Genomic DNA, 15412 nt, shown 5'->3' with positions numbered 1-15412 from the left:
GTGGACAAGTATCACATGATCTCACACATATGTGGAATCTAAGTAAAAAAATAAACTGATGAACGGAGTGGATCCAGAGACATGGGAGCATGGAACAGAGTATGGAATCTAGAAGGGAAGATGGGGGAGGGTGGGTGGGTGGGAGGCAATCAACCAAGAACCTTGGATGCATATATGCATGGCCCCTGGCCACAGGCAATGGGGCACTGAGGTGGAGGGGGGGAGGCAGGCTGTAGGGGGTCAATGGGGGTAAAAAGGGGACATGTGTAATACTTCCAACAACAAAGAACTATTAAAAAATTAATTCTAATTTAAAAATAAATAAAAGAAAGCGCAAAGGAAAAAATAAAATAAGTAAAAATAGTAAAAACAGTGGAACTCTGCTACTGAATTTAATTAAGTTAATATAAAACAAAGTACAATGGAAAACAGCATTTTTTTTCTCATAAAAAAAACATTTTCCAACTGGAGATAGATTATTTAAGGGTAATTCTTATCATGTAGATGTGGTCAGCATATTTATGTTTTACACTTATTACACTTCGAATCCTAAATTTGTACCACTTTACTAGAATGAAATATTAATGCTATTAGTTTAAACATCATGAAATTTTTAAAATAAGATGTTAAAATAATATTTATTCATCAAACTTGGACCACCACAATATTTTAAATCATTTGATTAAGTATCTAATTTTTTTATCACATGCTATGGCTGAAATTTAACTGTAAGTATGGTCCAAAAATACAGGTTTTCATTTTAGTTCTTCATAATTCAGAAAAATACTTAAGGGTAAATATAAGTGTGATGCTTAAAATCCCGATTCTCCCAGCATGTGCTTAAACCCATCCTGTTTCTCATGCAGAGCCTTGACCCCCACGCTACCCCTAGGCCCCAGGACAGAGTTGGCACAATCAGCATGGAGGTGACAGGTGGGGCATTCAGTTAAGGGGTGATGCTGGGTTATTTTATTTTTGTTAGATAAGGAAGCTGTGGGAAAATATTCTCTACTTAATCTATTTTATTTTCAGCAAGGTGTCACCTATAAATACACAAAACTTAACTAGGTACATTAGCTACAAAAAAACAAATGAAATAAAGTAATCCAAACTAAAAAAAAAAAAAAAGGAATTTCTAGTATCTTCTTTCCTCAGGCACCATGAAAAAAAAAATTCCAAGGATTTAAAATTTCATCCCAGTGGTTTCAAAGAAAAGAAAATACATCACATCAAACTCCCATGTAAATTGTGGGTTATGAGAGTAGAAACAAGTTCAAGTGCCACAATGTTAAGAAGAAAAATAATCACTTATGCTATTTACAATACAGAACCTATTTCCAAATCACTCAAAACACTTCATATTTAGAATATTATAAAGCCTCCAAGTCTTTACCTTACTGAGATCTCTGATCACTTTGTTAAACAGAAAAAGTGCATATGTGATTGCTCCCAGTTTACTCCAGGTCAAGAAGATGGAAAGAAAAGTGTGAACCCCTCAAGGACCGTGGCTTTTCTTATTGAAATAAAGCAAATAAAATCGATTCACTGGTAATGCATTTAATTTCTCTCTCAGCAATTAAATTGTGTATCCATGTTTAATGAGAATAAAATAAACAGGATATGCAAGATATGCATGTGGCAAGTGAGAAATGTTTCTTTTTGATCTTAAGCTACTTGGATTTCCAAAGGGCAAAGAATGGGGGCCTGGGGGGCTTCTCCTGGATCCTCTAGCTCAGGCGTCCTCAAACTACGGCCCCGCGGGCCACATGCGGGTGTTTTTGCCTTTTTTGTTTTTTTACTTCAAAATAAGATATGTGCAGTGTGCATAGGAATTTGTTCATAGTTTTTTTTTAAACTAAAGTCCGGCACTCCAATGGTCTGAGGGACAGTGAACTGGCCCCCTGTTTAAAAATTTTGAGGACCCCTGCTCTAGCTCCTTCCCTGAATCCCACAGAAATTCACCTCCTTTATTTATTCCTGCCCCTGAATGAGAGGGGGTAGCATTCTCCCTCCAGATGCTCTGTACCCACTTGCTTGGATTTTAACTGAGGCCTCGAGTTTTGTATTCAGTGACAGCTGGGGACATAGCCTTCCAACCTTCCTCCTTTTGAATACTCCAAGGAGACACTGAAAGTGATCCTTTCAAGTTCTGTCATAGGAGAGATGCTATGAGGGAGAAATGAGGTCTCCACTTACTTCCATTTTCACATCCCTCAGGTCCAGGATTTCCCCACCCCTCAAAGAGCCCTTCTCCTCTCCTGGCCTCTCGGTTTACTGTATATCCTGCTACCCATCGCTCTAGGCCAAGCCCAATCCCACATTACCACACAAAACCTTCACTGATCACTGCAGCTTCCTTAGGTGAAGCTGTTCTTCTAAACCCTGGCACCACACTATAGCCTTACGTGGTTTTATATTGTTCATTGTTATTTTATAGGGGTTCATGGTTTCTCCCCAACTACCAGATTCTGAGCTTAGATGTGAAGGCTTAGAATCTTCTACTTCCTTCATAGTTACCCCCTAGAGTGTCAAACACGAGGCATAAGCTCATGGATGCTGAATAAATACCTACTGGGGGATTGATTATTACCTGTTTAAGTAACGAAGGAGAATAAGTGGGTAGTATGCTGGCATTTTTTCATCTTATTCTGCTTCTCTTGGTGGGAAAAAGAGAGAGAGAGATTTAACACTTACTGAGTTTAAAGACTATACCAGGAATTGTTTAGCATTATCTCACAACACTCTGATAGGGTTCTGTACTTCCTAACCAGACACAGAATTCTACATTGTGAAAATATCATTTCTCTTTCCCTGTGAAGTCCTTTTACACTGAGTACATTATCCATAGTTGATTACAGTGAAAATTCACTGGGACATAATTACAAACAGGTAGAGCAAGATCGGTCCCTGTGAGTCAAAATTGAATATTTTGGTGTCCCCAAAAAATGTATATACATTTTAATAGCTGATAGTTCAATTTTGAAAATGAAATGTATTTTAATAAACACTGCCTTTGTAATTATTCAAAGTGTGTATACTTTTTGGGTAGACACCCTATATTTAGCTCTAATATTTTTCTAATTGTCCTAAAATGAATGTGACTTCTAGAGAAAAGAAAGTACCTCTGAATTATTTTAGAGCTTACATTCTGACATCTATACCAGAAGGTGACAGATGTGAGTGTTATGTAGTCCATCCCTGGGAGAGAGGAAAATTATTCCCTCAATACAAGGGTAGTGTTCTTTGTCCAGAGGGGGCCTGTGTTAGGTCGTTGTACCAAACACAGCAAGGAAAGGGAATTTCAACCCAAAAGACAAACATAAAGGCTGCCATCCACACTTGGGGTGAGGCGGCTGCTTATCCTCAACCACAACTCCACCTCTTCTACCATCAAACCGGGGTCCTAGGAAAGAATCCACAGGAGCCAGAATATTTTGTTGTTGTTTCAAAACTGAATCCTAGTGGCACTTTTGTTTGGGTGTTGGAACAGCACTGAAACTTATCACAGCTTATCTTTGGGTCATCTGTTCTTTTGGAAGACTCTTACCACAGAACAACATGGATCTCAAAAGAACAGCAGTACATGACTTTCTTAGCTCAGTTGGCTGGAGCATGGGGTTTGTGAGGTCCCAGTCTCATGTCTGGCCTTTGGACAAACAAGATACCCTTGCTCCATGCCAGAGCCTATTTGGACCTATCAGTTGTGCCGTTTCTTGGCCAATGACTACACCTTTAATGGTAATCTGCCACTGTTCATAAAATAAAGCAATTCGCTATGAATGTTGAAAAATTGGAGGGGTATAACTCCAGATGAATATCCTACTGATGGTGACCAACAATCTCCTCCTCCTCGTTCTCATCTTCATAACAAACACGGTGCTATGTGCCAGGGACCTTGCTTAGGACTTCATGCAATTTGTCTTGTTTATCTTTATTTAAAATCTTATGAAGGAGGTGCTATTATCATCCACTCTACAGATACCCAAGCTAAGATATAGACACATGACTAGTGTGATTAAGGTTATATCGCTAATAAGCATTACATCAGAATCTGAAGGCAGTCTGACTACAGAGCCTGACCTACTTCATATAATTCATATTCAACTGTTTTATTCAAAAGAGCCCCAGCACCACTAGATAAGTATATTATAATAATCTATAATTGAAATAGATAGCACCTGATGATAAATATCTATAGGCCACAAATATCTATACAACACACCTGCATAAGGATGACATGCCATTTGCTCTATAAACAATATAAATGCAAATATTCTCAGAACTGAGATGATAAATAATTTTGAGAACTCTAATGTACAGAATTGTTACAATGTGAACACTTAAGGGGTAAGAAATAGTACAAGCACTAATCAAAGCTGGAGGTCACACTCCACCCACGTGAAAGGAAGCAAGGTGAGATGCTGGAGCAAGAATATGTCACCATCCTCACATCCCGAGGGAGCCCAGTATGTCACTATGTGGGACACAGAGACAGATCCATGACTTCTCCAAAGCGGGGAGTAAATAATAGATCTGAGGCTACATTATTCCAAGGAACCCAGCCTCCCCAAGCTCAGGGAGACGGGGAGAGTTTTGGAAGACTGATGGCCAACATTGAGAACGCATGCCTATTAGCTTGCTGGCCCTAAGGGAGTAAAGCAGCAGAGATGGGCCTCATTCTGGAAACAGATAAAGGTGGCTCTGAACAATGCTATCCCTGGACCCCACCCCACCCCACCAGCCTTGTGCTCATTATGCATTTAAAATACATAAAGATTACACGTATATTTTTATGTTCTTAAGAGTGCTGAAAGAGAGGAAAAGTCCCTAATTACAGCTAAAAGAGATGTCTCTCTTTTGCCAGAGAACGTGTTTCTTCAATTAAATGGGTAAATAGGCCGTTTCCCCCACTGTGGGGAAAGAAGCGCCTCTTGTGACCCTCTATTGATTAAGACTGCTGTGGAATGCCATTTGCAATCTCGTTGCATAATGGAAATCAGGAGGTAGCTGTCATGGTTTCTGAAGACAAATTGCTGGTAGCTGAGACAAATCATAGCCTCTTTCGTCTCTGACTGTTCTCACTTCCCAGCTAATGTGGACCTTACAGTCTAGGTTTCTTAAATCAGTCAGCTCTACTGTCACAGGTAGTAAAAATGGTAATCTGAGTGACTGTGCTTTAGAAATTGTGTTCAAGTAACCATTACACTGACCATTACTCCTGAGCCATGCATTATTTAGTAAGAAACACAACTTCCAAAAGGGCACACAATTAAAAATAGATCCATACAGCAGCTGCTCTGATTATGACCAATACAAACAGAAATCCAACCAGGCATGAGTCAAAAGAAGAAAGGCTGTGCCAGACGGAACACTGTTCAATCTCGTTTTTGCTTTGTGTCCTTTGACTTGCAAAGTCAGCCTGCAAGTGATTTGTATGGAGCAGTGGTTCTCAGTGTGGTCTGCAAAACAGCAGTGTCGGCATCACCTGGGAACTGTTGGAAATGCAGTCTCAGACCCCAACCAGACCTACTGACTCAGAAACTCTGAAGGTGGGCTCAACAATCTGTGTTTTCACGAGTCCTCCGGGTGATTCTGATTCATGCTAAAGTCTGAGAACTGCTGGGCAGGAGCCCGGGGGCAACCTTCAGATTATAAGACTTCCTAGGAAGGTATGAACTTTGGTTGCAAAACACTATCTTCAGAAGACTCTGGGAGGAAACCTGTCCTGACACCAAATCAAACCATTGCAATCTTCAATTTTTTTGCAGACTTAGAACTTTCTCTAAAAAAAATTAAGTCTATAAAATCTTTTTTAAAACCACTGCAGTCTTTAGGATGAATGAGTAGACGAGCACATGACTTTCCTTATGTGAATTTGTTTCTTTCTTTATTTACCTACACCCAGATTTCCTCTAGAAAGGTTTTCAGACAACTTCTTAAACAAAACATATATAGCATCCAGTCACAAGCCATTCTCTTGGAAAGACTCCTCATTATTTAAACAACCTCATTAAAACACCCACAAGATAGGCATTAATCACTAAGTAAGCCCTTGAGATGTCTCCAGTATTCACTATAGGATTTCAGACCTTTCAAGGGAAAAGTAAGAAAGATTCAATTTCAATTCACCAAGTTAAAAAATTTGTTCCTTCTCCACCCAATGAGAGTTGAGATGCTCCTTTAGCAGTCGCAGCATATGATCACTACACTGATTCTGAGTTACTACATGTCATGAGGAGCCACAGCCTGTGATGTGTGCCTGTGTCGTGAGTCATCCTTATAGCAAGGTGTTTTTGGTAATTCATTAATTCAGCCCCTTTGCTGGCCTAGGAAAGGGCTCTACCATAGCAAAATTCACTCTAGAGCTAATAGTGCTTGAATGAGCCTCTATCATTGTTTCCACTTTTTTCCAAATGATAAATGATCTTAAGAAATGAAAGGGAAGTAAGCTATCAGTAAGGGATTTATTGAGTAAATTAGGGTCTATTCTTATAATTAAAAACCAAGCAGCTGTTAAAAATTAAGCTTTATAGTTCTCAATCCTGGACAAATGTCAGAATAACCTGGTGATTATTTAAAATATACCAATGCCAGGGCTCCACCCCAATTTTCTTGGTTTTGGATAGGGTTTTGGCATCCGTACTTTTTTAAAAAACTATCCACATGAGGCTAATGTGCCTCCAGGGTTGAGAATTGCTGAGGTAGATTTATATTAACCAACATGGAAATCTCTCCCAGACATACTGTTACATGAAAAAGAAAATCATAAGACACATATCTATTAATAAAATTCTGTTATATGTGTGTGTGTGATTTTATTAATAGATATGTGGTTTCTTCCCATTGTACACTATTTACTTATTCATTGCTTATTATTTTAAAAATGAAAATGTGCTTATGTCTTTTACTTATTTAATTTATAATATTAAAAATCTGTTTAGAGAAAATGTGAATTGGTTTTTTTTAAAAGTGAGGAAACACATGAAAATGGGAACTCCCAAAATACATTGTCTCCTTTTTCCCCTTCTCCCTCCTCCTATTCCTTTTTCTCAGAGTATAAAAGTAAAATACACAAAATTCTTTCCTACTTGCCCAAAGCCTATTATTTCCAGTATTTGGGATAGGAGAAATATGGTTCATTTGTTCATATATTCATTCATTCATTTAACAGACATTTTGGAAGGTTCCCAGACAGGTCCACTAAGTACTAGAAATAAAACAACAAACAAGATATACGTGCCCTCATGTTGATCCTGGAGATCATCCTGCCCTTGTTGAGTTTTGTTACATTAACAAAGAGAGTTCATCTGTCCAGACAAGTGAAAAAAGACTTCCCAAAGTACAAATGGACCTTCATTCTAGAGGTAATGGTAGCCATTATCAGAGTTCTAAGAAGGGGAGTGACTTTACCAAGTCTGCTTTACAAAGTTAATTTAGAGCTTGCTGCAGTAGCAAAGAATTGACCGAAGGAGTCTATCTTTCAATTTTCCATTTATCTATTTGCCATCAAGTAAGATTTAACATCAAATGTTACCTCCTGCTGAGTTTATTGACTGGGCTCATTTATCTGTCCATCTCACTAGATGAGCTTGGCTATGGAAGATTTACCTTTTCAGAGTTTACAGTTAATAAAGCCCATTGTATGCAATAAATAACTGGCAAAGCGTTTGGCTTTATGGAAGTGGTTGCTACAATTAACAGAGTCTCTTGGAAGAAAATACATCTTTGTAAACACAGCCCGGTAGGCAAAGGTTTCCACCAGGGTAATGGGGTGCCTCAGTGCTTCATTTACTTACACAAAGGTCAATTTTAGCCATTTATAACCAGGACACTGCCACGTGGGAAGAAATTTTCTAACCCACCCACAGGTAGACTTCTATTTGAAAGTCTCACTTGATTGCTTTGGGAAGTGTACACTACAGACTATGTAACTCTCATCCTTCAAAAGTAGAAAATTAACTCTCTGGGTAAAGTTGACTAGGAAAACATGAGCGAGAGAAATTAAACCTGACACTGTCCTTTTATGACCCCAATGCATCTATGTGGTCATTAACGTGCATCACATCCAAGCACCAATGTGCTATTTTTAACATGGAATGTTCGATCTTTGCTCCAATTAAGATAGGTGTTTTGAGGAACAGATTTGCTCTAATTTGAAGGAGAGGTGGAAATGTTCTAGAAAATGGAAAAAAATCTGAGCTCCTTATAAAACACATGCAAATTCCTCCAAACAACTTAATGAAACAAATTTAAATTATGGGTTTCCCAGCCAACATTTCCAAAAGGCCTTCTCATTATTTTTTTAAATTCTTTTCAAACTGCACCAGCTCTGAGCACTGCTTCCTTTTTTCCTTCATCTCTCTGCAATCCAGGAGCCACCACGCTGGCATCTTCCCCTCTGTGTAGGATGGAGCAGTTCTGGCTTTGCGGTTCTGCAGTTACATGTCACATTATCATAATTGATAGTACTATTATCTAAAACCATTAACTTGCTATAGAGATTAAACAATTGCCCAGGTGACCATTCTGCCCCCATGTTAACCTATATATAAAGGCTGTGTGTGTGTGTGTGTGTGTGTGTGTGTGTGTGTGTGTGTTGAGACACAGTCGTATTTCTAAAAGGTTCAGTTCATTAAAGTCTTGTTCTGTAACTCTCAAACTAGTTTTCCCTCCCAACTCACCTGGGACATGTGAGACACTTCAATCATTCAAATGGTTCCCAGGGAGGGGGTTGGAGGCATGCACTCACTCACTGGGTCCTTCATTTGCTAAGCCGCACACACTACCCCTGGGGCATGAGGAGAGTCCTGTGGGCGCAGACCACAGAGCAGCTTCTGCACCCAGGGGTGTCTGGCTCTAGCCCCCTGCCCAACTGTCCTCCAGGGGCAGTCTCTGGGAGCTAAATGAACTTCCCGCACTGATGCCTGAATCTGCTTTACAAACACAAATTATTTCATTCAATATTTAGTGATCCTGCAGAAGATAGAATCCTCCTCTGAACATTATAAACTTGAACAAAAAGATAGATACAGAGACAGTAAAGCATCAAACAGACTGTCAAATTACAAGGGGAAGGTTAGGGAGAGGTGGGGGAGATAAGAGATCAATCAAAGGACTTGTATGCATGCATATAAGCATAACCAATGGATGCAAAACTCTGGGGGGTGGGGGAATATACGGGAGTGGGGTGTGGGGAGGGCAATGGTAAGATATGTACACATATAATACCTTAATAAAAAAATTGGAAAATAAAAAAAAAAAAAAAAAAAGAATCCTCCTCTGACTTCAACACAGACATACTATATGCAGATGACTGATAACCTTTCCAGAAACCAGACTTCAATTAAGAGAACATAGAGGGATACAAGGACAGGCTGCCACAGGAGGGGCAAGACTGAAGGACAGGAAGATGGAGAAGCCCGCAGATTGACTCCTTCACAAGGGAGCCCACACTAAATCACTACATGCCTTTACCAGGACTGTCTAAAAAAAGGGAACTGAGAAATCTGGAGATTACTTACAACGTTAGCCCAAATATTTTCTATACAGTTTTAAACAGATCCAAGCTAATTTCTAAAAACCTCCAAGTAATATTTATTGTTGAGCAGGACAATGAATAAATGCATTAATCAAGACCTTGCTCACATCCCTTATAGTCAGGGTTAAATATCTGTATATTTTCAAACCCAGATGCTCTACTTCTTTAACTTCATCAATCCAGGAATAAGTGGCAATATACTAATATCCATGCATCACTATAGATTCTGTGGGTCTTATGCTATCCTGGAGGAGCCCAAGCTCCATAAAACTGTCCTAAATGTTGACCTAATTGTTAATAAAATTAATTTTATTAAGAGCACTTGACTTAATAAAATTATTAATTTTTAAAATGGAACTATAGGCCAATCCCAATGTGTTAATTTTATAATTATAACTTTAATAGCTATTCTAATATTTCATGTCAGCCCCAGCATATGTGTGTTTAAACAGGACATATTTATACATTAATGGGAACATTTTCTAATTCTAAAAGTGACCATCATCAATTCATACTTAATATTATTGAGAAGTGCTGCCTGGAGGTCTCATAGAAATCATCAAAGTAAATCAAAGTAGCACAACAAGTTGTAATTATCACATTCATGTGGTTTCATGCTGAGCTGGAAGATGGGCTGAGTACCTATATCCTCTCCCTTACTTTTAAAAAACACAAATTTTCAAGCCCAGTAATTTGATTAATAAATACATTCACTTCTATAAATTAAACGGTCACTCCGTGCCAGGGCACTGATCTTCGTTAAGACATTTACCATAACCAATGTCCGCTCCAGGCGAAACGTCTTTCACTCCTTGTGCTCTTGCCCCTTTATGCACTAAACCATGTCCCAGAAATTGGCTGGAGCATTGGGCTCTGCGCAAAGAGTCGATGGTAATTCTCCCACTGGGTTACCCAAAAGAGTAAGGGGAGAACCGGCCAGTCCATAAGGGAAGACGAGAGCAGAAAGAAGCCAGGTCCAGACTGCATAAAACCCGTCCTTCAGGGGGCCCGAGGAGGTTCCCAGGTTCCCTTTGGCAGTCCAAGGAGGCAAAGGACGTGGCCAGGTCCTAGTAGAACCCTTCACCTGCATTTTCTCATTAAATCCATCCAACAACCTAACACAATGTTAATATCCCCATTTTACAGATAGCTGGTTCTGTGGCACAATTGATGTAAACAAGCTTTGAGAATCTCAAATAAGCACTTACCACTTCCACCCCCTGCTCAAATCCTTGCCTAATGGGGCACCAGACTACAGGAAGAAGAAGGATTCAGAGTATTTCTGGTGGGATAGATGGGAACCAGAATTAGCCCATTAGGGGAAGGTAACAGAGGAAGGGAGAAAATCTTCATGAAGGTTTTCCTCTTCTCTAAAAGTGAGTGTTGTTGGGCCATAATTGCTGCGTTAGGAACAGAAAGAGATGTTTTGAAGAAAGCAGGGCAGGAGATCAAGTCAGAGAAGTGGGAAGGTGGCTGGAGTGGGACATCACCCCGAGCAGAAAATGCCATGTGGCTCGGAGTGGGGACTGCTGGGAGAAGTCCTAGATCCCAGGATGTGAGGAAACCCTGCAGAGTCCTGGTTCCGAATCTTGCCTCTGGACAAGGGGTCAGCTAAGCCCAGGATAAATTATTAACAACTTGCTAGTTTGCCTGGAAAGTTTCCGGAGATGACGAATTAGAGCGCCCTTGGCTGCCCGTTTTAATCGGTGTCCTCCTCACGGCATGGGGCTCTTCCTAATGTCCTGCTCTAATGTGTCCGGAATTCCCTAAAGCCTGTTTGTGCCTGTTCAGTGCCCCTTAGACACACAGAGCTGCTTCTGCTCAGCAGCATCCTCATTTGAGAAAATGCCGTCCAGTCATTAAGTTGCCTCTTAGCATTCTCTTCCCCAAACTAGGGGAATTCATTCAGAAGCTGGACAGCCACTTTGGGGGTGAAGGGTATTACAGAGGATTACAGCGCATGGAGTGAACCACACTAGATGGTGCTCCAAGATACCTTCCAAACCAGAAAGCCTTTGATGCGATTCCTTTTATCTTTATTGTGATAAAGTTTTCTATCACTTTGCTCACTTTTGTCACTAGATCTGTCACCTAATTCTCCATATTCTTTTAATATGTTTAAATGTAATATGCACAGGAAGTTTCTCAATACCAAGCAAAGCCTCATTAGTTCAGAATAAGTTGGAAAAGGCATGTTCCAGAGTAGGAAATCAGAACGAAAAGTATTTTCAATTTTAAATATTGTCATTACAAAAGACTACATAATGGATATTAACAAATAAAATGAGAAAGTTAATGAAAGATGGTGAGTTACAATAACTATTTTTATGGTACTTTATACTCTCAAGGTGTTGTTACATATATCATTTTATTTTGCCAATTTTATTCAATATGTAAATGTAATTTATAGGTAATAGATCATCTGAATAGAAATCTAAGTCAAAAAGTATTGAATTATCTTGCTAAATTTGAACTGTTAACTTAATAAGAATTATATATAATTATTCCAAGGCTGCATCAGGGCAGTCTGAATTAATGAGGTTCTGCTCTTCTGTAGCTATAATAAACCTGGCAATTTTATGGCCATCTTAGCCCAGAGTGTCACTCCCATCTACACATTAGTAATAAATACTGTTTCTTCACACAGGAACTTTTGTCATAACAGAGCATCCCACTTTAAAGAACTTTCACCAAGTAAATTATCTAATATCTCAAATACCATAGCAATGTTTCCTATGATAAATGTGTGAAGAGTTCATTCTACTCTCCAAAAATACTTGCTTTGATTTAAAATGAGCCTCAGTAAAGAAGATATTCCAGGATGTTGAGGACTCAACATGTCACAGAAATTAACATCTTCTGTTTGTTCAGAAAAAGAACAGTCACGATTAGTTCTAAACAATGGAACCAAATTAACACATGGAGAAACCCAGACACAGCATCCTCTATTCGGGAAACCTGGTGACCCTGAAGGGGGTCAATGAGCATCTTCACCATCTTCACTTCCTTCTTTAAACCTGCAGTTGGTGTCAGAACCATTTGTTATTCTTTCAGAATGGTCAGAAAGACAATGCCTTTACCTACCTTAAAAAGTCTTAAAATGTTAGCAACCATGATGGACACGGAGCTGGCTGCAGCACCTATGACTCCAGATATCTTGTCAGGCTTGGTGAAAATGGGTGGGTCTCCATTAGCACACTTCACATCCGAAGCATCTTTCTCTATCAGCGCCTGCACAAACGTTAGTGACTGCTCCAGAGCATAGGTGTCCCTGGAGCATGTGTCAAGGATCCGGACACCCAGAGTGATATTCGAGAGGAGGTCAGGGTCCTTATTAATCTGGTCGATTGCATAAAGCATGGCCTCCAGTCTGTGGATCCCCTTTTCCTTCTTCAGCTCCCCACATGGCACCCCTCTCTCTCCCTTTGCATGGACAGGGAAGAGACCCCCCAAAATGATGTCCCCATCCACGCGTATGGAATGGGCATACTCCTGGCTGTGAGTTCTTTGCATCATTGTGAGGATCCAGTAGAACTTGGCCGTCAGGAGGAAGAAACAAGGGCAAGAGGCTGATCGCTTTCCCTCGCATACCATTTTCTCCGCAGGTGGTATTGCAATCCAAGACCCAAAGTTTATTCTTGCCACAGAAGAAGGGGGACCACCTGAGGCCGCACCTTCTGGAGGCTACCATCAGGCCCCCTGAGAAAGGCTCTGTGGGCTTCAGCAAGTTTTCTTGGTTGGAATGTCACAGTGAATTTCCATCAGACCTCTAAGGTTCAGTTTTATTTCCATATAAAGTCAACTTGCCTGGAATGGTGCAAAAATTAGAATAACCGCTGAGGTTCTGATGTTGGGATGAGGTCAACAATCCATGTCCTTGAAGTCAGCCCTGCAGCAGAATTATTCCTGGGGGCAGGAGAAGGGAAAAGGGGGTTCAGTTCAATGGGTCTACATTTTTCATAGTTTTAAGCCCTGTTACACCAACCTTTTTTTTTTTTTTTTTGGCTTAACTTCCATTATTCTGCAAGAAGCTAATTCTTTTTGTCCCCCTATGATTCTGAACACCTGGCTGCACTGCATCTAAACCGAGAGATTGATGACACTTTTGGAGCAGGGGGGAAAGTATCAGAAACTAGGTTGATTCTCCCAAGCCAGAAAGTATTTTTATTTACCAGTTTATTTCAATAAATCTAATTTCCGTGAAGGTAAAAATCCTGTGATTGATGGCATTCTTTCTTTTCAAATCTGTTTGTACTTTTTATAGCTGTCTGAATTTAGCATTTAAATTTTGACCACAAAATCATCATGAAAGGTTATTTTCTGTGATGTATTCAACAGACCAGTTGTCTGTTAATGACATTTTTTTGGTGCCTCAGATTTCCCAGTAGAAAAAAAAGTGATTATTCAATCACACACACACAGACACACACACACAGACACATACACACACACACACACACACACACACACACACACAAAGGAAGAAATCCACTCCAGGAGCCCCACAGTGTCTAAGTTTCATAGCTTGTGAAAACATTTCACATAGAATGTCAGTTATTTCATATAAATTATCTTATTGTTCTGTGATAACAAAAACAAAGACTTGAAAATTAAGCACATAGGGAGGTTATGGGTGAGGATATTCCTATTACCATTGTCAGAATTTCCTATAGAATGTGTCAGGGTGGAAGCAATGGGCACGTTTACAGTCCTAAAGTAAACATTCCTTGATCCTAGAATCACTAGGAGCAAATCAGAGCTGGAGATCAATTGAAGAGCTTCTTAATTTCATCTGACTCCATGGGGAAAACAGTTATTTCATCAAGACTAGAAATAAGCTGGAATGAAAATGTCTACAAGCAAATCAATTAAAAATAAAGTTTATTCTAGGACCCTGGCTCTTAAAGAGATTCTTTCAAAGGACTTTTGAGGAGGTTTAACTGAAAGCTAGAATTGACCTAACATAAGGGAATCAGATATTTGAAACACACACAATTGAGAGAATAAATAGCACCGACTTATTTTGGCAGGATGGTTAAGCTACTGCTCATTTCTAACCTACTTACGTAGAGAGATTTGAAACCTGAAATTTTGACCATTTTCCTCTATCCTAGACAACCAACATCTGCTTGTATTTTCCATTCATATGTACAATTTCCAGTTCATAAAGTTTTCATTCCATCCTCCCTGTCCCAAAGGAAACGATGGTGCCTCCCTATAGGACAATGGAACATATGTCCAAGCGCCTTCGGAGAAATCTCCACTTTCAGATTAGAACAGGGGGCCCATCACAGCCCACTGCCCTGGATTTCTGAGTGGACACCTGGAGGATATTCAGATATGCAGCCAATGGCCCACTCAGCTGAGATTGTTCTATTCAGCCTTCGACAGGCATCCCCTGCCTACTGGCAGATGCTAAACCCTAGATTTCCTCTATTCTACCCCAATCTACTTAGTCCTTTTCTGATTTTTCTCACATGCAATTCTCCTGGCAGCTGCTTCTCCTTCAGAAAATCTGTGATTCAACAACAGCCTGACCTCAGGCATTCCACAAAAGGAAACACTTAGAAAGTCAACTTGACTTTCTGGCTGAAACCATGTACTAGTAAGTGATGGACCGTAAATTGCACCGACCACAGGGAAGTAGAATTGTGTTTTACAGTTTCACAAGGAAGATCAGTTATAAGATAGTAAAACCTCATTAACTCGGATCACTAATTCAGAACTTGAGACCAAGTCCACACGGCTGGGCTGACCCTTTGCATATCCTTTCTGACAGAGCACAGAATAAAAGAATACGTGAACGACGGATCTTTATGGGGAAAGGGAAGTGGACCTATTGTTCTCCAAAGACCAGTCTTTCTTCATTTCATG

The 15412-nt window shown here is 39.8% G+C and overlaps 1 protein-coding gene across 2 annotated transcripts in view; it reads right to left on the bottom strand.

Annotated features, from left to right (window-relative positions):
- GRM8 (glutamate metabotropic receptor 8) overlaps nucleotides 1–13132 on the bottom strand; it is a gene marked incomplete at both ends in the record, with an annotated part of 726752 nt that extends 713620 nt beyond the window's left edge. For both annotated transcript variants that reach the window (XM_079786101.1, XM_079786102.1), the window contains one exon: nucleotides 12623–13132. In XM_079786101.1, the coding sequence (XP_079642227.1) occupies nucleotides 12623–13132 (510 nt within the window). The remainder of the gene's footprint in view (nucleotides 1–12622) is intronic.
- Between the last annotated feature and the right edge of the window lie 2280 nt (nucleotides 13133–15412).

This window comes from Cnephaeus nilssonii (assembly GCF_951640355.1).
Source record: "Cnephaeus nilssonii genome assembly, chromosome: 12".
Lineage (NCBI taxonomy): Eukaryota > Metazoa > Chordata > Mammalia > Chiroptera > Vespertilionidae > Cnephaeus > Cnephaeus nilssonii.
This window is presented reverse-complemented; position numbering and strand designations above follow the sequence as displayed.